This window comes from Neolamprologus brichardi, chromosome 22, assembly GCF_056152115.1.
Source record: "Neolamprologus brichardi isolate AB-2024 chromosome 22, ASM5615211v1, whole genome shotgun sequence".
Classification (NCBI taxonomy): Eukaryota; Metazoa; Chordata; class Actinopteri; order Cichliformes; family Cichlidae; genus Neolamprologus; species Neolamprologus brichardi.
Window position 1 is genome coordinate 14,129,992 of NC_142124.1, and position 24,097 is coordinate 14,154,088.

At 39.6% G+C, this 24,097-nt stretch overlaps 1 protein-coding gene across 5 annotated transcripts in view; it reads right to left on the reverse strand.

Moving 5' to 3' along the window:
• LOC102780198 (myocyte-specific enhancer factor 2D homolog) overlaps positions 1 to 18,118 on the reverse strand; it is a 32,310-nt gene extending 14,192 nt beyond the window's left edge. For all 5 annotated transcript variants that reach the window (XM_006787953.3, XM_006787950.3, XM_006787952.3 and 2 more), the window contains exons 1-7: positions 17,920 to 18,118; positions 10,045 to 10,395; positions 6,183 to 6,386; positions 5,403 to 5,540; positions 2,161 to 2,377; positions 1,177 to 1,233; positions 445 to 626 (exon numbers count right to left, since the gene is read on the reverse strand). In XM_006787953.3, the coding sequence (XP_006788016.1) occupies positions 445 to 626; positions 1,177 to 1,233; positions 2,161 to 2,377; positions 5,403 to 5,540; positions 6,183 to 6,386; positions 10,045 to 10,098 (852 nt within the window). In that variant the 5' untranslated portion in view covers positions 10,099 to 10,395; positions 17,920 to 18,118. The remainder of the gene's footprint in view (positions 1 to 444; positions 627 to 1,176; positions 1,234 to 2,160; positions 2,378 to 5,402; positions 5,541 to 6,182; positions 6,387 to 10,044; positions 10,396 to 17,919) is intronic.
• Positions 18,119 to 24,097: the final 5,979 nt, after the last annotated feature.

Consider the following 24,097-nt stretch of genomic DNA (forward strand, 5'->3'; position numbering starts at 1 on the left):
GAGAGGAGAGAAATCTCATCGGTGTGTCGGTGGGAGTAGGCTGATTCAACACGACTTTACTCACTTTCCTAGACTAAATAATGAGAAGAGTTGAGCACAAAAACTCTTCCCCCAGGTCTTTACTAAAGCACAAAACTGATGGCAAGCATTCCTCTATAACAGACTGTTTATCTTCAGTGTAATTCTTGAATTTCATTCAACACATCAATATGAACTCCCAGAGTTTTGTATGGTTTTCCATCTCACTCACAAAACTTTCCTGAGATAAAAAATGAAAATAATCCTCCCGTGGTCCTGAAATAATCCTTCAGATTCATCGTTTGTCTTTGCTTCAACATTGCGAGTAACTTTAGTGAAGACAGGAGGCGTTATGCTGCTCGTTAAAGGATCGAAGCGTTAAAGAAACCGACCCAGACAACACAAGTTCGGCTTAGTTAAGCTCACCATCTGCATGAGGCTCTTTCCGCCCTGTGAGGTGATGACTCGGAGGTCTGGCTTGCGGCTGTTGACCATCTGGGGGCTCGGAGGTGGGGGTGGAGACTTGGCCGGAACTACTTTCCCCAGACTGTTGCCGTTGGAAACGGTGAGGAGGCCTGGGGAGGCCCTGGCACTGGTGTATCCATTAGCTGCGGGGAGACGGAGGTGTGAATGGACAGAAATCAATAGGAAAATCAAACAGGTGAAAGCAGACAGCGGGGTACAGACGGTGTGCCCCCTCAACGATGGCTTACATAATCCTCCCAAAGGTTTCTTTGTTAAACAGTTTTTCAAAGACGTGCAAACAGAACCAAGGAGTAAAAGCCCTCTAATGTTACAGATTATTGGATATGTTGAGGCAAATGTGCTCTAGTACTAATAAATAAAAGATTGGACATTTTTAATCTAGAAATCCAATAAAAAGTAAGTAAATGAAAACGTTTTCCTGGTGCAGGCTTGAAATAAAGAACTAAGGCATGTGCCAGGCTGACTGCATTCCCCGCAGGAAGTGCTGGGAATCCCATGCATTTCTGTTGTTACTGGTGGCTTCCCCTGATCCCTGTGAGATACAATCACAGACGGTGCAGAGGAGGAGAGCAGGAACGAATACTCCCAATACAGACCGGATAACAGAAGGACAATCTGTGGTGAAAAACAACAAATAAGTGGAGGATAGCGCTCAGATATTTTAATACTCACGGACTGGACTTGGACATCCTCCATTTGAATTATTCAGGTCGCCTCCAAGAAGAGCGCCTATTGATAAAAGCTTAAATTAATAGAAATGTTGGGACTTAAGAACAAGAACACCACTTTAAGGTTTGGCAGTGGAAGAAAAGGTAAAACATGGAGTTCTCAGTGATTTCTAATGCAACAAAAGCCTCAAAATATGAGAGAACTTCCTTTTGTTCTCACATAACATTTTACCACAGTGGACATTTTAATTTTTTGTACTTTGAAAAAGACCCCAGCTCATGGATACACTGTATACTATATGCACTCTATTTGTTTCTTTGGTTTATCTTAAATATGGACTTATACACAGTTGTTCATTCCCTCCTCAGGTTTCAGCTCCAACCAGTGCTGCACATGCATTATGTCACCATGCATTTCATTACACAAACTGTATGAGTATATCCAAAAAAGGACTTTAAATTGAGTATAATCTAAATAAATATTAACTCCAGGTCTCCCCTGCATGCATCAACTAATCAACTAAAATGTAATATAAACGTGAAAAAAAAAGTGTAAGTGAAGTGTAGCGAATGTCACACAGAGCAAATTAGTCCAGAGGAGAGCGGCATGCATTTCTCCCCGAGGAATGAAGCAGCTTATTATGCATAATGATATGGAGCTGCATGCTGCCAGTGTCTGCTATAGTCTCTGATTGTCTGACAGTGTCGCCTTGCTTGATTTTGTAATTATCTCTGCTATTAACTAATAAAGGCCAACGTTTACTTGTGTTTACAAAGAATTCAAAATGAATCCTATGGGGGTACAAACAGGGATAATTTTTTGTCATCTTTCTTTTTTTTTTAAACAACTTCTTTTGTTTTCGATCAAACTGTGAAAAAACACGAGCATCTTAAAAAAGTCATGTTCGTGTAAAAGCAGAAAAATCCCTGCGCTGAAGACTGTTTACTGTCTTTTGCTGGTCTACAGGCCATTCCTCATCTCGCTCACCTGCACTGGCTGGTCGCTGTGGCAACCCAGGAGACACCGTATTTCTCTGAAGAGCCGGTTGCTGTGGCGACAGGAGGTGGGTATCCGTGAGCGACGATGATGTTACATAGGAGGTAGTTACCAGTGCGCTGCCAGGGTTGCTGAACTGCAGTGTGCTTTGATTGGACGCCTGGACGGTGACCGGCATGGAGAACGTCTGAGGCGGAGCTGTTGACTGCTGCGAAATTAAGAAAACGTCACTTTCCGTCCTACTGCGCGACATTAACGCACTACTTTATAACAATCAGAACATTACCTATATTTAGCCTCACGCTACTTTTTTGGAATTAAAAAAAAGTGGTAAAACTGGCAGGTTGTGTACTTCACAGCTTCAACTAACAAACTACTAATACTTAATTTTTATTATAATACGGTAAAATTAAGACGTATTGTCATGCTCCAAATAGGTGCACATAATATATGAATATGGGTCTACAGGCATTTCCTTATTTCACCATTGTGGAAGAAAGACGACTGAAAACCGTTGCCGTATGACATATTGTGAAGTGGAGAAGTTTTAATATTGAAGGACTCACACTGGCTTGTGTGGGTCCTTCAATGTTATAAAATATTATTTTAAGTTATTGTTTAAGTTATTATTGTAAGTTAAAAAGTAAAGAAAAACAAGTCAAAATATAATTATCAAAGAGTAAAAAAAATGCAAATATAAACCTGTCATTGCTCTCTGTTTGATGAACATCAGAATAACAACCTTTATTTCTTTCACTTTCACAAAAAAGTAGCATTAGAAAATTATAAATAGATAAAATGACATTAAAACCACGATATAAAAGTCAATATACAAGTGTGGGCTTTTAAAAGTTTTTTAAAACGAGGAACTGATCGTGCTGAGCTAACTTTAAGAGGAAGTTTGTTGGGCTAAAACTGAATGCAGCCCCCCTTTCTATTAACAGTAATCAGTAAAATCTTAATTTGAATTTTGCACTGAATGGGAGGCCAAAGTAATTTTGCGAGGACTGGAGTTATGCATTTGCAGCGTGTTTGTGAGTAGTTTTGTACCAAGTGTAGATGCAAAAGTGCTGCATCATTTAGGAATATATACAATGACTTGCAATAATCTAATCAGCAGAAAATCAGAGAGTGGATAAGGTGTTCAGCTGTATTATTCAGAAGTCCTGATCTGACCTTTGTAATATACTAACCCATATAAAGACTGGACTGAGAGATTTGAAATAACAGTTGAAACTGAGAAGCTAAAAAAACAAAAAAAAAGATTCTAGCAGTTTGCTTTGGGTCATGACAATATTAGTAAGATGTTCAGTACCAATAACAGTTTGGTTTTAAGGAATTAGAAGTCATCCAGTCCTTAATGGCACCAAGGAAGGAATGCAGGCAAGCTACATGTTTGTGTTTTTCTGTACTAAATAAGACAAGCGAATGTCAATAATCAGCATTACGGAGGTAAGACACAAACTAAAGAAAATAGGTCCAACGATTGAGCCCTGGGGGACCCCATATGGCATGAGGGTGCAGTAAATGAGGTAAAACTGTCCACAGTGACTCTAGCTGTACCAAATGTAAAATACAAACTGTAATGTTGCCTAAATCTGTACTCATTAAAATGTCCTTAAAAACTTTACGTAAAGTGGTTTCTGTACTTTTTTTCTAAGACCAGACTGAAATTATTGCCTTTCATTACCCCTAAGAGCTGCCTACTAACCACATTTTCAAGAATTTTTGAAAGCAGAGGTCATTTGGAAATAGGAAGGTATTTATGCAGTTATGGTGGGTATTAATCAGTTTTCTTTAACTCTTTACCCCTTGAAAGCTGACTAGGAGTAACCTTTGAAGCTCTTTTCTGAACTGAGTGGTTTCATATCTGAGGGCTTCTTATAGAACGAAATGACTGTGTTTGCATCAGAAGTTAGTGAGAGTGAGCTCTGCCTATACAGCTACCACTGGAAACTATTCTAATGTCATCAAACCACATGTTCATTGATAAATACTGAGCTGTCAAACACATTATTACGGGTACAGGGGAGCTCATCAAATGTCATCTTTACGGGGAGAAAGCGTTAACGATCCATGAGGCTATAACATCAAAACCCTGCCTGAACAGCTAATGAAACAACACGTGAAGTTCCACCTTACACGGTGTTGTATTTGTTCAAATCCAGTAGAGTAATGGGGGTAAATGCAGTAAGATGAATGGTGGGTGCCAAGGTCGAGAAAGAAAGGAACAAGTGGCACCCAGTGAAGCCTTAAGTTTTCTATCTTGCCAACAAAATATTTTAAGAACTCTCACAAAGTTTACTACTGATGGTAATAAACAGACATCTCAGGTTATAGATAGCAGTGTTATGCCACTCTCTCAGTTTTTAGCAGACTATTCAGTGACCACCATCAACTCCCTCATATGAAGCTGGTGGACCTGAAAATATGCAATGACACAAAGTTCCTGAATGATTTACAGTTATTACTGCAACTTTTCATTATCTGTTTTGCTTCCACTGATGCATCTGTGGTAAATTAAAAATCATACAACAATAGCAGCCATGTTGATGTACTTCAGTGTTTCATTTACAGCTAAGTAATCTTTTGCCATTTAAATAAAAGACATCAAGTGCTATCTGCTTTCTTTTGTCTTCAAAATGCCCTTTGTGTGCAAATTTCCTGGCATGCAGCTGATACAGTGTACAAATGTTATGATCTTAACTCCGATCTATTGACTATAAATGAACATGGTATTATTGTAAAAAGCACAATTATTTAATTGGAGTCTTTAAGCACAAAATATAGGTGAGTATCATCAGCATACAACAGAAAAATAAAGAGAACTGAAGGCATGCATGGCCAGAAAAACCAAAAAGCAGTGGTTTTACAGATGTGTTGAGTTTTAGTCCTCGCTTGTGAATAATATGAAGGCAGTAAATGAGTTAGACTAACTCATTTACTGCTTTTAAAACAATGACCAAAAAAAACCCCCAAACAAAAGCTCTTAATAATACCGCCATCTCTAACACCAATCAAGCAATCTGCATTTTTTTATAAAGGTCACAGTAAAGTGTAACACAACTCGTTAGAGGAACTTCCTACAAGTAGCAGTTTCCTGTCAGTACTTAAGACAAAGCAGAACCACAACAACAGACAAGTGTTTGACCAATAAGCAGAACAAACTGCAATATATATAAAATGCTGCATGAATTAAGAGAAGACTTAAGTGTGAAGTTTACAAAACGTACTCCGTAGCGTTTGAAGAGAACATCCAGGTCCTCTGTGGTTTTCCGGTATTTGTCATCATTAAGGGGACTTTGGTCGATCGAGTCTTCGCCATCTGGCTCTGGGCTGTCACAGCCGTTGAAGCCTTTCTTTCTCAAAGTCTGTAAATGTAAAAACTGGGCTTTAGAAGTGAGAAGACATGATACTGCAATCATAGTATGAATCATGAGTTTATCATTTAAAGTGTTTCAGAAAATGTAGGTGGAAGAGAGTCAGCTGCCACTGAAAATTATTTGATCAAGGTTGTGAAGTCAGAAACACAATTCCCATTAATTATAACTACTTTCTTTATAACACCCCTGAATGAAGGCAGTGACGTGTGACAATGATGCTGAGGTGCGCCGGTTACATTGCCTCTGATCACACAAAGATAAGATAACACTTCAAATTCTTTCTTCAGAGACTGCATTAAAACAACAGTCACAAAGCCTTTTTCAAGAAGCCTAAGCTTTTAATCTTGTTTGTTTTGTCACATCAAAAACACAAAAGCAAACAGCAAATAAATCAAAATCTGGTAAAATGATGACAATACAGCTAAAAGACCACAAAAAAAACAAATCGCTTGTGCAGCATATGGCTACATATTTAACAGATTAAATGGGATATTGCCAGTATTATACAGCTCTTTATGTTTTAAGAGTTGGTGCAACAGTTCAGCCCTGACAGTTTCCATATTATTTAAAATCTAATCAAGGCCTTAGCTTACTCACTTCTGCACAAATGGTGAGGATGCATCGACTAACCTCAATGATATCAGCATTGGTCCGGCTCTCATGCGGCTCGTTGTACTCTGTGTATTTGAGCAGGACCTTGTCCATGTCAGTACTGGCATACTGGAACAGCTTGTTCGCATGGTTGAAGATGATCAGGGCAATCTCGCAGTCACACAATACACTCAGCTCGTAGGCTTTCTTCATCAAACCAAACTTTCGCTTTGTGAATGTCACCTGAAAGAAAACAGAAGAAAGGATTTGTAAAAACAGCAGAGGGCAGGGTAAAAAAATCCCAGAGGTTTCTCAGGGTTAAAGCACTATTAACGCTGTAACTCCTATAAAAGACCTTTACACAGGTCTTCTGTGCACCACACGCAAACAGGTCTAGGCCTGCAAAATAAAATGAAATCTTTACAAAGACAAAGTAAGTCTGTGACTATTTCAACTGCCTGTAACACAAACACACATTTCACACAGCAGATAGACACATTAGGTGAAAGCACACACAAATAACAGTGTACCAGTGACAACAACAGCAATAACAACATTAATAAAGAGCCATCAATGAAGCACAGTGAGTCAGTTTTCAGCATCGATACTGAAGCATCCTTGTTTTTGTGAACGTTTATTATTTATAATTATTATCAGCACAATAAATAGCCTTCAGACACTGGTTGCTAACAATAAACAGTCAATAATCATTTTTCCCTGATATATCTATCTATCTATATATATATATATATATATATATATATATATATATAGATAGATAGATAGATAAATATGAATATGTTTACAAACAGTTTTGATATTTGTTGATATTTTTAGCCTAACATTTATTCACTGCTTCTGCTATAATTAGATGTGGTCTAAGTTGAACTAGAGATGCACACTTTGGCATAAATACTGCAGGTCATTAACTTTTTCCTATATTGCGTAATTTTTTTATTTGTTTCCCCAACTGACTGTGAATCAGTCGGTCAGTGTTGAAGTGCATAGATTGTGCAACTGAATGCTCGGTCATTTTTGTGCTTCATGGTGACCTGTTTTATATTTAATATCTGTATTTAGAAAGGTCACTAATTCAACTCCAGCCAGAGACAAAAATCCCCTTTTGCATCAGGAAGGGCATCTGGATCAAAAATAAGAGATGTGAAGAGATGTGGTGTTTAAATGTGACAAGGGAGCAGGTGAAAGTAGCTTTACCTCGCCTCTGTCAGTGCGCCCCAGGGCGGCTGTGGCTACAATGTAGCTTGCCATCACCAGTGTGTGAATGGGTGGATGATTGTGTATAGTGTAAAGCACTTTGGGGTCCTTAGGACCAAGTAAAGCGCTATACAAATACAGGCCATTTTACCTAACAAGGAGGTAACCTACAGAGCTGACGTTAAGTACTAATAACTACAGTTCCTCTAGTGGCCCCTTTAGAAAGGCTCCAAAAGCAGGACAATCCCCTTTAAAACTGTAAAGCTTGTTTGTAACTTATTACATTATATTAACAGATTTTCTTTTTTTTTTTTGAACCCCCCCCCCCAATCCTTTTAGATTTTGTTATAACGTAAAGTTAAAGGTGTGGCCATTTCGACTGACAGGTTTGCCAACGCAGGCAACAGTAGCCGGCAGCTGCAACACCAACAGACAGCAGGAAGTAACAAGCAAGGGGTGGATCAGACTGACATTCTGGATAACTCCGATATTAACCAGAATTAACAAAAACAGCTCTATGTTCTTTTTAACATGACCCGAAAACAGCGTCTTAGGCCATAAAGTCATCTCAGAGCAACGGGAAACTAAACCTATTTTCCCATCTTTTTCCAACCAGGAGTCTCCCCCCTGCTGGCCATTAAAAAGAATCCAGGTTTAAGGCACTTGGGTTTTGCCTTCACATTTCAGATCAGTCCATCTTTTTTACACTCTATGGCTAGCCCTGGCCTTGGCCAATTCCAGCCTCTGAAATTGGCCTCTCCATTTTCACACATTATCTGAAAAGGTTTCAGGGTCTGTTATGTCCACAAAGTCTGGGCTGGAGGGCATGGGAACTTAAAACATTTTTGTAGATTAAAGAGAGAAGAAATTAAAAGTACAGAATTCAAATTACAGCTACCGTCCGACCTGGCAGAAACGATCTTCTGAAAAGACAAATCAATGCAGCGATTTTCAAATTTGGTCTTCAAGCAAAATGTCTCGGAGGCATCAGTTGTGGAAAAAATGAGCGTGCTTGAAGATTGCCAAAGGAAGAAAAAAAAGCACGTGGAGGCCTGAGAGCATGAGGCAAAATATTCTGTGGTGTGATGAAAACAAAACTGAAGTTTTCAGTTGTCATACAAAGCATTCTGTTTGGCAGGAATCACCTCATCACTCATCCAGCACCATCATTACTGTGAAGTGGCAGCCTCATGCAGTGAGAAGAGAAAGGAAGCAAATGGAGCTGAAAAGGCAGCTTTTGGGGTACAGCCTGATTTAGTACTTGAGACCTTTCATTGCAGGACTTGAATGTGGACGCCAAACAACATCACAAAGCTGTGCGGGGCCAGCCCAAAATCATGACCTTACTGCCATTTGAAATCTGTGACGTCTAGACAGCTATGTTGACCCTGTAAAACTGTCCCAGTGCCTACTAGCAGTAAACAGCCCTAATCATGTTATAATATGCATGTTTTTGGTTTCATTTTGGTTCTTATGCTGAACCTTTCTATGACCACACAACGTTCGCCACTTCTGGCAATAAAACATGGAGTTCTTTTGTTTAAGATCAGATCAGTCCTCACAAAGTACTGCCCGGAGAACACCATTTTTGGATTAAACAGCTCACAGAATAAAACTATTATAAAACAGTATTGTATAATACCTAAAACAGCTGGATTTCTAAATAAAGCCTCACTGGGCTCTCGTCTTTTGAGTCAACCATTAAAATTAATATTGGCTGTATTTTAGAACACTTCACAAGTGATTTTTCAAAGGAAACAAAAATGGGGTGACCCGGTGCGTTTGCTTTACCTATAATAAAAAAAGTGTAAATGGATCAGTAAACTGATCTGCAACCATGTGCAGACTTTACTTGTAAGTGAGCTTATCACTGGTTACACTATGTTTTATTAACTCATTGATTAAACTATTTGTTTGTTTTTTTTATCTGAACTTTTAAACAAATTTGGCCGAGATGTCACTTTATGATTACAAGAAAAACTGCCTCAGCTGATAAAAGTCACGTCATGTGATCAAAAGCTCCAGAACAGCTTGTGAAGAGACTTTTAATAAACAAATTTTTCAGAAATTGCTCATTTTTTCCTTCCTCTTTTCATACAGATCTCTCTCTCTCTTTTTTTTTTTTTTACATGTTTTACATATCATCATACTAACCAAAGCAGGGACAGGCAACAAGCGCCAAATGTCACTGATAAAGTGCACTGGAGCGTATGAAGCAAACACGATGTGTTGCTGAGAAAAAACAAAGGACGCAAGTAAGAAAAGCAGTCACAATTAGAACCACGAGAACTAAGAAAATTGCACATAACTCCTGACCACACGGGTGATTAAAGCTCTTAATTAACTGGCTGACAGCTCTGCTCCATTTATATGGAAAAAAGTGTCCTCCTTCTTAGTGGATTTAGCAGAAAAGTAAGCTTTTAATATGACATTTGAATTTGTAGATCGGGCGCAAATCTCAGCACATGCAGAGTCAGAGCCAAAAGTAACAAAAACGAGAACCTTATTTTGAAATAACGCCTTAACTCTGGAGGTTAATGCTCAAGCTGGAGCTGCGTGCTTTAAAAATCAGATATGTATCACAGTGTTACATACAGACAAATGCACTGAGGTTCAATCTGCAGTCTCTTCAATGACTCATTTCAGCAGATTAAACGAGCAACCAAATAAAATAATTAAGCCTCACCTGCTTGTTCCTTTCATCGGTGATCCTTTGGATCTGAATCTTTTTCCTACCCATGATGCTTTGTTGTGATGAAGACAAATGTTGCAGTCAGTCAAGTGCAGAAGTGCCTCTCGGAAGGTGAGAGAGGAAGTGCAGCCACAAAACACTGAGACGCGGTCATGCACTCGAGGACACGCACAGACACATTTCTCTGTCCAGTGTGGCGAGGCAACGCGGTCGACTCCTTCAACGAGCGGGTGCTGCGGAGACGCTTGAGGTTGAGATGGTTCTCAGTTCGTCATTTGTTCAACGGGGACTAAAGTGACAAACTTCCCCCCCAGCTGCTGTGGTGAGGATGACGACACTCCTCTCCTGTGAAAAGTAAAGAGACAAAGATGATACTGGAAGGTCCTTCGTGTATGACACAAACAGAGGAAAGGAAAACAATGGATATCTGATGGTGGGAATCATGCATTCAGAAATCAGTAAGTTATCATTCACTTGTGTGAAAAAAATAATGACTAACCCCACTTGTTCAACTGTAGTTAACCTGAAAACAACTGAGACAACAATGCTGTCTGATTATGAGGTCAGGGGGCACCAAGCGACACACGACACCACCGCGATGGGTTAAATTCATCGGCTGCCATTGTCTCAATCTCTTCAGGCAAAGCATTAAAAAATATGAAAAGGCGTTCAAGCTTAGAAAATGTTCCCAGAGATTGAATTTGATGACGTGATTTGGATTTTTTGTCACCCTTAGTGTTAAGTAACAGCTAACAGATCCGGTCTAAGATAGGCCGGATGTTTTGTGTTTTGTTTACACTCACTTCAGCAGGTCAAAATGAGAAAGGGATTTATTTTAGTCATTGCAATCAAAATTTGTGAATATAAGCATGCACGAAAGCAAAAGAGCTCATTTGTAAATAATTTAAACTTCATATTTAATCAATGACATATTAAACGTGTTAGTACTATCTTAAAGGTTACAAATTTCCTGCTGTTATTTTGAAGGCAAAATTGTGCTACATATAGGCTTTGTTCTATTTTTGGTTCTTTATAATTCAACTAATGTTTTCTATGGTCTGAATTAAAGCGAGCCAGTTTGGCAATCACATTGTTTTGCTAATATAGGCAAGGTCCTCCCTGAAAAATGGACGCTCTCTGCAGCAGTTCAGGTATTCAAGTTACCCATGCAATATGCACTAAAACCTCCAGCCACAATGGATGCCGGCTTTTGAGCTGTGCGCTGATCAATAATAAGCTGGATGGTCCTTCTTCCCTTGGACCTGGAGGCAGAGCTCACGATTTCCCCCCAAAAATAAATAAATACGATTCTGACTGATTAGACCAAAACACAGATTTTCTACTTCCAAAGAGTTAACCCAAGTCACACAGGCCTATAGACTGATCAGTGACCCCTTTGTAACCTCTAGTTATTAGGGCCAAAAAATGATTATTCCTCAACCAGTTAGAGAGTGTTGCTGGCAGCCTCATTGTGAAATTGGTTGCAAAGAGGTATATAGTGTTGCACCAAAAACTTCCTTGTGGTTGCTTTGGTCAATAGCATGTTGCCATGGTCACCCTTAGTTTGAAAACTTGTCCAAAAACATTTGTTAACTACTCACGGAGCGGTAGTGAAACTTGAAAAACTGCGGCGCAAGCCGAAAATGATAAGCATTAGCCTTCAAAGTAAAAGCTGACGAGTAAGCATTTCCCACGCAAACTACAGGTAATCAAAGCATTTGCAAGGAGGTTTTTGGTGCAGCACTGTATACCTCTTTGCAACCAATTCAACATTATGACTACCAGCAGCCTGCAAATGGGCTTTTAATTTCCACTGAAAGCCCCAAAATGCATGAAGTTATTACTGTTACATTTGTCACCCGTAGTGACTCGTGGTTTATAAGTGCATAACAAAACAGAACACTAAGGAACCTGTGGTTAATATTTTAAAATCTATTAAACTGTGGTTAATAGAATAAATTCATTCATTCTTAAAACAAATTTAATGCAGTCCTCCAAAGGACTAAAAACGTAAATGTGACGTCAGTCAAGATAATTGTCAGTATGATTTTCCCCAGGATTCAGCCCTTCAGGGTTACTCAGTGACACCAAGGAAAGAATCAAAGTAATTTTAGTTTGAAGAGCAGGCCTTTGGGCTTATTATCGGCTAATGAAGACATTTACTGGATGGTTTACAAGCCTCTGAAAACTTTATTTTAGTTTTTCTTTCTCACACACGTTTAAAAACACATTTTTGGCAGAAATCCTTAACAACTCCACTGTAGCTCTAATCTGCTACTTGGGAAAAACATAGATTTGAGAATGAAGTGAGTTGGCACTTTGTGATTGTACCCGAGACACTCGGGGTAATCAGCTTTGTTAAAGGTTAAATCTTATAACAGCTGCAGTACTTACAAATATTTAACTGCTTATGTATTTACAAATACATAAGCAGTTGGCCCCTTTTACTTTGCATGATAATGAGTTAAAAGTCATTAACAGTCACATACTGCACAGGTGCACTTATCCTATCTGCAGCGAGAGCTTTTAATTAATCTATATTACATTCGGGATGCACAATTAATCAAACATTAATCACAGTTTTAGCAAGAACATTTCATTAAACTCAGTCAGGTGCAATGCTGATGCTTTGCATTTATGGGAGCTGCCTGGTGTGGTACATTAAATCAAGCGCTACCTTGAGCTGAAAGGAAAATTTGTTTTGTCTATTAATTAGTGGAAGGGCAGAAAATCCTGGTATTTCAGAAAGTGCTGCTTTTCTTTTTGATCTTACTGACAACAACAGATGGTCAATGGACCGAGTTCCAGCAATCTCTGTTATTTTAAAATCTATGTTTTTATGTAATAAAAAATATGTTAAACAGATTTCATCACACCTGTGAAAAGACTTCAAATGGACCCCAAAACTAACCTGTTCTAATCTCCTTACTGGCCTGAAAATTCACAACAAAACTACTTTTTTTTCCTCAACCAATTTTATCTTCAGCTCACATTTTACTAAACACATTACCTAAACCCCATTCTCTTTCCTACATGTGGGCTCGGCTCTGTGGCAATTGTGTTAAGTTTTCCCTCCAGTCTTGACCCTCCGCATCCGAGCTTTCCTGTGGGACTGTTGTTAGGCCAGACGGAAAAAATGAAAACGCCACTGGAGTGCACATGGGGCTTCCCAAAAAAACATAACCCACATTTTAACAAATGTCCAGACTGAGAATTAACTGGTGAAAACTCAAACCAGAGCTGCACCTATGAATTCATACAAGACGTCCTGATCGTGTAAATGTTTAAACTGGTCTTTTTTCTTTACTTTGTTCGGTCAACTTTGAATTTCTTCTACCGCCACAGCAGCTGCTATCATTTTTTTCCCTCCATTTATCCATTATGACTTTTCTGCTCGCCAGCCAACCAATTTTCTCTGGAGATGAAAATAATAATCTCACTGAGCGGGTCAGGTGTGGCTATACAGTGTATTTTCACTATCACTTACATTCATTTAGTCACAGCGGGCTGTGACGTGCCCCCGTACTCGTGTCAGCTCGCATAAAAATGATTCCAATCACTTTTAAATTCTGGCTTATACAGAAGTGTAAGTGTTTTTTTGTTACTCGATATAATGCAGATTCCTCATAGATAAAGATATCAGAAACAGCATCCTTGGTTTTAACACACTCTCAGCTACAAAATTTCACATGTTTGACTTTTGTGCTTTGTTTTCACTTGATCATCATCTTGTTTTCACTCGCTTTTTACTTTCACTTTCACTCACTGGTTAGGTTTAGACAGCAAAAACTATGTTGTCCGGTTGTGTTACAGATTGTGGTTTGAGTTAAAATACAACCCCCTTCACAACACTAGCATTACCAACTGAATAATGATGGTTTGTTTAAGTGTATCGCTCAATAGATTCTATGGTTCGTTATGCACTAATACTAAAAAAGACCTGTAGTGACAAAAAAATAATAATTATTTGATGCAATGGAAATTATAACAGCAACTTACAGCAATATATGGAAAATCCACATATAAAAACAGGAAATTAACACTTCTATAACAACCAAACCAATGTGACACATCAGCCTCCAATGTGACATCTTCATATCATCATGCTTTGCGTGACCATCGGAGCTTTTAAAGTCTTTTACAGCAACACCAAAAATCTGCAGCTTTGTGAAGCTGGGAAAACACAGAGTAATTACCAATCAATTAATGGGCTGATTGATTAAGCTGCTAATGAGCTAAATCTTTCCAAGTACCTTATGTGTATAAACAGCAGTAGTGGCTGGCATATCGACACACAGGTTCATCTTACTAGCTGTGAATCTGTTCATGAGTGTACCTACTAGTCTTTTGAGTAGCATCAGCATCATCATCATTGTCAAGTCATAAAAAGTGCTTAAAATGTTATGTTTTTGCACAAGTCCTCTGCTCACAAAGCCCGTAGTAATAATAATATTACTATTACTACTAATATTGGTGTCCTTTATTAAACAACATTTTATGAAGGACCTTTTTAAATACAGGCTAACAACTAATCCAATAACCCTCGAGCCCAAAAAGCTACTTGACACATACAGATGCATGAGCATTAGGTGCTTTGAGTTGTGCTTAGACCGAGCTTTCCATATATTAAATCTATATCCACAGCAGTGTTAATGAATCACTCAGCGGCTCTAACAATTACCACAACACGACATGCAGAAATATCCCACAGCTAGAGGGGAAAATGATTTTAAAAAATGCTCTTCCCTACTGACTCTGCTAACTTTGGCACTGTCAGGCTACAATATTATCTTTGATTAGTCGTGAATTGACCATAACGGGGCGACACTGCAAGGCTTCTGTCTAGCCTTCCTCTCCCCGACTGCCCTCTGCATGGCTGCCCCCTCATTATTGTAATTGACACGTTCATCCCTCCTCTTCCCCCTTAAGGCGCTGATGGCTCAATTAGGAGGTGGCCGGAGGACTGATTGGACACTGAGATAACGAGATCACCGCTGGGCTAAAACTGAGCCCTGCAGCCAGTCGAACCAATCTCGCTCAGACGCAGGAAGCCAATCAGCCAGAAAAGGCGCAAGTCGATCTAAAAGAAACTATTTAAAAAGTCTGTGACAGTGGCAAATGAATGACTTTCAGCTGGACCAGGTGTGCCTCATCATCTTAGGAGGAAAGGCATTTGGTCACTCTGGTTAGGAAAAAGAAAAAGAGCCGCACATATGTTATTCGAATCATGCAAGTGATGCTTATGCAACCCTTGAATAGTCTCCTAATGAAGGGTGGCGCAATCAAGCTCAGGGTAGGCATCTGCCTGTTTTGGAGTAGTGTAATTAGTGGCAGTGACCTTTAGCGGATTACGCACTGCCCAATGAAATGTGCCAAACGCCTGAGATAAATGGTCGGAGCCTCAAACGTGACTAGCAATGGGGTTTGCCCGGCTCCCAGACAAGGATTCAGGACTTGATGGCCTTAATGGCTCAATCTCCCACAGCCAAAAGGTGGATAGAATTGATTTACTCACAGTTTGTGACTTTGCATCCACCTGACAACATAAGGCAACAACACATTGATTATTAAGGTGCTGCATAGAAAATCTCAGGCAATGGAGAAAAATCTCTTTGTAATTTCTAAAGTAGCATCTTTAGGTTTCATATAGGACCAAGAAAAAAAGCACCATTTAGGGAGCTGAATTCAGGGAGTGTTTCGCATATCTGTCTCCATTTATTTGTAAATGAACTCCTCAATTAACCACCTAATTGCTTTAGGGCTACAAGTTTTCCAATTTAAATAAAGCTGATTTTTTTTTAACGAGATTAAACTAGACACTGTCATTTTAAAAGCAAAAGAATATTACTAAGGACTTGCATATGTTGCCAGTTTAAACCCTTGTGCATTAGGACAGTGTTACACTGTGTCTTCCTTTTAAATGAACTTTACCAAACAAGTCGATGTCTGACCTTCCAAAATCTTCCAACTAATATTACTGTTTAAGAGCAAAAAGCATTAGACATGTAAGTAATAAAGTCGTAAGAAGATATAAAGAAATGTCATTACTCTAGCAAGTTATGCTTCTAAAGCAAAAACATACAAATTTCTTAGACCTGCCTCAAGCCTTAATAAATTCAATGTGATGAGGTGTTATTTGAGTGGAAAATTATTGCAATTTTAATGAGCTTTCAGTTCAAGGAACACTTAACACAAAGGGAAACAAATTAAAACTATCCTTACATGGATGGATTATTTCAGCCAGGTCAGAAGGACAAAACTTCCATGCAATCACTGTGTATTATTATTAAAACTGAAAAATTCCTAGATTCGGATGGATATTGCCTAATTTTATGTGCCACCGTTACCTGTTTGTTTGGTCACATCTTTACCACATCTAGGAGACAAAAGCTTACATTCTGACAGCCCAAAGGCTGCTCATAACCTAAGAGCACGATGCTATCTTAATGATTTGTTGTTGTGAAGAAACGATTTCATTCCGTTCAACTTGGCAACCATTACCAGCTTTGTCAGCTTAAATCCTAACCCCGAGGTGGCAACACGCTTCTATATCAATGTTGTTTTCCTCATTTTAATCAGATATTTCACTTTAAGATAGCAAAGTTTTTGGCCTGCCAGCATTTTGATCCTGCTGCCAGGCCAGCAGAGGACCAGGACTGGGAAGCATTTGCAATCCAAATAATAAGGTGACATTTTGAAACATTTAAACATGAGGATTTTGTGCTCAATCCACAGCATACAGTATACATCACGATAAACGAGAAATTATGTGTAAAATCTGTGCTTATGGTCAGTGGGGCTGCACTACCGAGGGATGTTGATATGAATCCATCTGCAGGGACGCCTCACAGCGGTGGATCACCCTGTCAAAGTGGCCTACTTATAGCCCAGCAGCACTGGCATCTACCATAGGAGGGCACAGAAAAATTATGGCTGCACGGGCCAGCCTCTCTGCTAAACCACATCAGAGCCCCAATTTCACTGGAATTACTTTTAAGTATTAATAAACAACGCAACAAAAAAGACCACACAAATATGGACATTGTAGTGTGACCACTGATTGTTAGCTCTTTTAAATATTATGTGCATTGTTCTGCACACACGTAAACCAGTGCAGGAAAGTGAAATATATTTTTTCCTCGGGCTCCTGTGAAGAGCTACAAAAATAATTAAAATAATAATAAAAAAAATAATAATAAAAAAATGCAGCAGCAGGGTGAACAGCTTTGAACAATAGCTCTCCTTTATGTGCACTTGGACTCTTTTCTCCTTAATGGCGTTAAACTAATAACCGTGTGAGATCTGGTATGTGAAGACCACATTAGGTTAAAGTGGATTTTTTTTTTCTTCCCTTTTTTGTTAACAAAGTGGGAGCAGGAGTCCAAACTGTCTAACCATGATGACAGATGGGAGTCTGGATACTGAGGAGGCCCACTGACGGCAGACAGGTACCCTACAGGATCTAATCTGACATGTTGGAGGCAAAACCTAGTGTCAGATCCTCGGTTCGTGATTTGTAAAAGCCTAACACAGCCGTTTAGGACACCATAACTACCGGAGCCGACATGGAAAGCAAAGGACGAGCTAACGTTACTCTACACAGGCCATTTCACAATTTTCTAGTTACGAGTCCGACCGACAGCCATTACCTTCCTCACTCTCTCCATATAACTCGGCAGGGCGAGCTGGAGTACGCACTACTTTTAATCATATCACGGATATTTCATGTTCACGTGAAGACTGGGTATCTGTGTGATATAACACAGTAGTCTCGCTTATTACTTTTTTGTATTTAAATAATAAAGCAAGCAGGTCTGCACCCGTGTGAAGGAAAAAAGACGCAGGAAGGAAATGTATCACTCCACTTACCCTGAAATATTGCTGATAAACACCGAAAATAGGCCTGCCACTACCGGCTCCAGAGGTGACCCGTGTTAATTAAGAAACATTAATTATCAGCGCTGAAGCGAAGTCTCTATTTACATGAATCCGCGGCATTTTATTCCCTTTAATGTTGATGTAACTATACTATCCACCCAGGCGACACAGCGTACCCAGTGTACGATCGACGTCATTGACATTAGCACGTGATCGACGTGACGCTCGTCCAATTGGGAGCTGACGTGCAAACTTCTCGTCCAATCGCAGACGAGTGGGTCGGTCTGCGGGAGAGGACATGACGGAGGTGACGGCCATGTTCTGCAATAGTGTTGGTATCCCTCCGCCTCAGTATTTACCTTTTGCATGATTTTGCATGTGGGGAAAATGTCACTGTAGCCCCACTGTGCCCTGCCTGCTTTCCATAAGAGAGCCCGCTAGCCCATTTGTTTTTCACGTCTGCAATCAACACAGCCCTGTTAGCGGCGAATAACCGCCTGCTGCGGCATGTGAAGGCTGTCAAAGTGGGAAATGTTGAATGTTGTGAGGCAATTACCGCTTAAATTGTTTTCATCTCAAGTGCTTCTTTTCTAGCGGTATACCAGACGCTATGATGTCAGACTGGTGAAATGTCCACGTATTGTTTAAGAGTAAATAAAGGGACACGTGGTGAAATTGGGGAGATATATATATATATACATATATAAAACAGACCACTTCATAAGGTACACCTGTTCAACTGATTCTTAACACAGATATCTAATTGGGCGGTTACTTGGCAGCAAATGAGTGCATTTAAACATGTACACATGGTCAAGATGACCTGGTGAAGCTGAAATTGAATCAGAATGGTGAAGAAATGTGATTTAAGTGACTTTTTTCAGTGTGGGGTGGCTGTTGGTGCTAGATGGGCTGTTCTGATTATTTCAAAAGCTGATGAAATGCTGGAATACTACATCCTGATTTTACAGAGAAAGGTCAGAAAACATAAAACAGGCTACAATCTGCGCTGCAATTCACAGTTAGACAATTTTCTGCTGCAACATTCAAACAGTAGGTTCAGAATTTGCTATGAAAGTATGAAATCATTCTACCTGTTCAGGCAGCTGATTGTCACATTAAGCATCATTTATACACCACAGCATGAGTAATGTGACTGACTGTCAATCCATGTCCATTGCCACAATGTACCCATCTTCTGATAGCTGCTTCTAGTAAGATAGCACACTATGTCACAAAACTCAGATCATCTCAAAGTGGCGTCTTGAACATGAAAATGAGTTCACAGTACTCAAATGGTCTCCACAGTCATAATAAACTGCTGGGATGTGGTGGAACGGGAGATGCACATCATGGATATTCAGCCAACAAATCTGCAGCAGCTGTGTGAGGCTATCACATCATTGTGGACCAGAATCTCTGAGGAGTGTTTCCAGCACCTTGTTGAATCTATGTGTGCCTAATAAAGTGTCCAGTGAGTGTATAGACTACATATTATAGCCCAGCACACATGCACTAGTGCATATATTTATAATGTGTAAGAAGTGTACACATAATAAATTATCCATTGGAAAGAAAAGGACTTCTGTGTGCAGAGTAATTTCTGGTGTACAGTATTACAGGGCAAAGCTGACACGTTAGCGGGCCGAGGGGCCTCATCACCTTTGGGTACCTATGTCAGTCCCCCAGCCAATCTCCACACTTCTTCACAACATAAGCATGACATTGAATGTTTTCATACTGAGTTCTAACAAAAGACAGTATAAGATGTGGACATAGCCACTGTGATTCACCTGTTGGTTTGTGAAGTCCAGTTATTAAGCCTCCACAGTGGATCTGCAAAGTCCTTGGCTAATGACTTGTGATTGACAAGGCATTAGCCAGTGGGCATATCCTGGATAATCCCCTATAATTTACAAAATGGACTTCATGTTTTAGTCAAAATGATTGAAAACTGACTGTGTTCTGTGTTACTGAGATCACTGAGGAAGGGAACTAAGAGGACCTCTGCACAAGTATTTTTGCAACCACAAGTGTCGCCCCCTGGGAGCAACTTAAAAGAATGCAGGTCTAAGGCGCTTCAGCATTGGCTTTATTTTCAGAGCCAGGAGTCATACATCTTTTATACTGTCACAGGGCCCCTCAATAATACTCAGCGCTCTATTTCAGTTCTTTAGAGATGCATATTTCTGAATTAAATGTCAGTTAATCAAATTACCACAAAGTCATTGCTAAGCAATGCAAGCCTCCTGGGCTCCCTGCGCAGCAGCTGTCCACTTTCCATTTAAAGCCCTGAATACTTATTAGAGCATTCTTTGCACTGCAAAGGACTCTCACATTCCCTGCATAGATACTATATGGTCTACAGACCTTTGAATGTATACACGTTGCTTGAATTTTGCTTATATTTTTTTAATTTTAGTTGTTTTACTGTGGCACCTTCAAAGAGAAAGCCTCTGTTACACATGGGGTTTGACTAAGCACTTTGTTACATAAAAGTAAAAATCCTCTGTGCTGTCTTTGACAGGTGTAAAACAGCTTACTACCATGCCCAGCTTCATTTAAATGAGTTCTGCAGGCAGCAAGCAACAGCAGCTTGTTAGCTTGCTGGCAGCCGTATCCATCCTGTCCTTGTCAATGAAAAATCCTGACAGGCTCTTTAAGTAAGTCTTTCAGAATAGATAAGGAGAAACCTACTATTCTTGACATGTTACTGCTGTTGAGCCTTTTAAAAGAGGACTACATTTGAAAATATATAACAGAAGCGCCGCTGCATTATAACTTTACACAAGCACTGGTGTCTGGTTGGACGATGATGAAGCTGTCTTGGTCTCTACCTTTGCTCTCAAGGAAAAACTGAAAACACGAAAGCTAGCGCTGTAAGAGAATCTGTAACGTTTTTACTGGCGGAGCGATTCAGAGGTGACACAAACAGCACATAAACATCGAACAGAGGTAGGAGGAGGTCAGCAAAAGCTCATTTGCAAATTTTCGCCCTGGGGCCTACAAATGTGTTAACCCAGTCATGGCAGTTGGCAAATATATATGCTGCCGGTGGCAAACCAGTGGGTGAGGTTCATCCTGTAAGTCAGATCACATTGATGTGCATGCGGATCTCTAGAGAGTAAAAAAAAATCTGCATTTCTACTAATGTGCTGCCCACATCTTTCTTCTCTTCTTTCCTCTGCCTTTCTAGGCAAACTCATGTCCTAGTTTAAGAACATATGCTGTATCAGACCCAGTGATGAGGCACTACAGGGAATAGAGGATGACAGAGATAAAGCAACTGACATCTTGGAAAAATGCCTCATAAACAACATTTTGGATTAGAAACACAGTATCAAAGGCTGAGATAAATTGTTCAACTCAAAGCCATAAACTTCAAACAAGCATCACGCTCAGATCTAACAAGAACCAGCACAGACCTGACCATCACTATGGACAAGGAGAAAAGCAGAAGAGCTGTGCCGCAGGAGGATGAGAGAGCCCAAGTCGAATGGAGAAAAGACAGCATGTTAATGGACTTAAATCCACCAAGAAAAGCAGAAAGGGGGTTGCAGGAATCCTGTGATGACCTGCAGCTTTTGAGGAGCACATAGAAGCTACCCGGATAATGCAGAAGCTCAAGGTCTGCAAGATCTGGCTGCATGAGAAGGAAATATTCAGAAGTAGAAAGGCTTTGGACTCCAAAAGAAGTTAAAAAAAACCCCAAACATGTAGGCATCCATTAAATATCCAATAGTAGCTAAGGAAAGCTTAGATTAACTGTTTGAACTTTTTGTGACAGTGGCTGCGCATTCACTAGTAGACCAGGTTAATTGTTTGGATGCTTGTTTGATCCTCCAGCTTCTGCTCTGCAAGTGTCCTTGAGCCTAAATCGAATCTGTGGTTATAAATCCACGAGTTTTCAGCAAATATTTGAGCGTGCGCACAGTGCAGTACACGCTGTAAACAAGCCATAGTGTTCACATGTGCAACCTGAGCAAAGGCCACCATAACAAGCCAGCCTATTGTTTGACAAGCGCGTCTCCATATATATATCTGAGTTTACCGGAGGGGGTCATCTTATCCCATCAGCATGCCTGGAAATGTGCTTTACTCTCACCGCGGTAATGACAAAAACAAGCCAAAGTGCTCTCCATGCAGGTCTGCCCCACTCCGCCGCCCACACGCACACATACACACACCTCTCTCCCTCCCACACACACTCCACTCTGCCATCATGTTACTCTTTCATGATCTCATTTCAGCATGGAGGCTATTCACAAGGGTATTCTCTAGTACTCGCTATAATTTAGATTGAATTGCTGTGATGAGAAATAGGTGCAATTCTTGGTTCTGTTGCATAGAAATATGAGGTGCCTGTTTTTATGGAAAACAAGACCGATATAAATATCAACACGCAACCACACCAAGGTTGTTATAGGTGACAAAACTTAACCTAGGGGTGAAAACATTTTAGTCACCTGACACAAAAAAAGATGTCGTTTTAAAAATAGTGTTGTGAAATAAAATAAAATAAAACCATGGTGTAAGTGTCTTTAGATTTATTTTCCATCAGTTTGATCAATTTTGTCAGTACAAAGAAAAATAAAGATTAAAGTCTTGAGCCGCCTTTTATTCCTTCATATTTTCCTAGGAAAATGGAAAATGTGCAAACATACATGGACGTACTGAATGTACTGATGTGAAAAAGTATTTGCTTTCCTGATTTCTTAGTGTTTCGCATATTTGTCAGACTTAAATGTTTTAGATCACCAAACAATTTTCAATATTAGATCAAGATAACACAAATGCAGTTTTTAAATGATTATTTCATTTATCAAGGAGAAAAAATGTCCAAGCCTACCTGGCCCTGTTTGAAAAAGTAGCTGGTCCCCTTGTTAAATTATGAATTTAAAGCAAGGCTCAATTTCTTAGCCACACCCAGACCTGATTACTGCCAGACCTACTGAATCAATAAGTCACTAAAATAGAACTGGTCTGACAATTGAGGAAGGATCTCAGAAAGAAACACATCATGATCTTAAGAAACAGCTGAGAAACAAAATCATTGACATCTATCAGCCTGGAAAGGGTCACATTTCTAAGGCTTTGGGACTCCAGTGAACCACAGTGAGAGCCATTATCCACAAATGGAGAAAACTTGGAACAACCCACACAGGAGTGGCCGGCTTACCAAATTAGTCCAAGAGCACCAAGAAGAAAAGAAGAAAACCACTGCTGACCAAAAAGATCCCTAAGACTTTGGTGAAAATATTCTTTGGACTTAGGAGACAAAAGTTGAACTTTTTGCAAGGTTTGACTCCCCTTACACCTGGCATGACGCTAACGCTAATATCAAGAGTGAAACATGGTGGTGGTAGTGTGACGGTCTTGAGCTGCTTTGTTGCTTCAGGACCTGGATGACTTGCTGTAATCGCTGGAACTGTGAATTCTGCTCTCTACCAGAAAAATCTGAAGGAGAGTGCAGCCATTAGTTCATGCCCTAAAGATCAAGCTCACTTTGGTTTTCCAGCAGGACAATGATCTAAACACAAGAAAGTCCACCTGCGAATGGCTCAAAAAAGAAAAACAAAGGTTTTGGCGTGGCCTAGTCAAAGTCTGGACTTAAATCTGATTGAGGGGCTTTGGCATGACCTTAAACATGACCTTCATGCTTGAAAACTCTCCAATGTGGCTGAATTAAAACAGGAAGAGTGGGCCAAAATTCCTCCACAGAGATGCGAAAGACTCATTGTCAGTCATTACAAACACTTGATTGCAGTTCTTGTTGCCAAGGTTTCAGGGGCAATTACTTTTGACACAGGCTTTGATAGTTTTTTTTCCCCTTAATAAATAAAATCATCATTTAAAAACTAAATTTTCTTTTTACTTGGGTTATCTTTATCAAATATTAAAAATTGTTTGGTGATGTGAAACATTTAAGTGCCACAAATATGCAAAAAAATAAGAAATCAGGAACGAGGCAATTGCTTTTTAACTGTACTTAAGGTATCTGCTGTGACTAGTATTGAGCTAAATCAGCCAGGACTGAAGTTAAACATTACTATCACACGTCGACATGTGAAAAAAGATCATGCCTACTTATTAAAACAGTAAGAATTTTTTTTTTCATCATTACCTAAATATATTGTTAATAAACATCTGGTACGAGCCCAGTGCTACT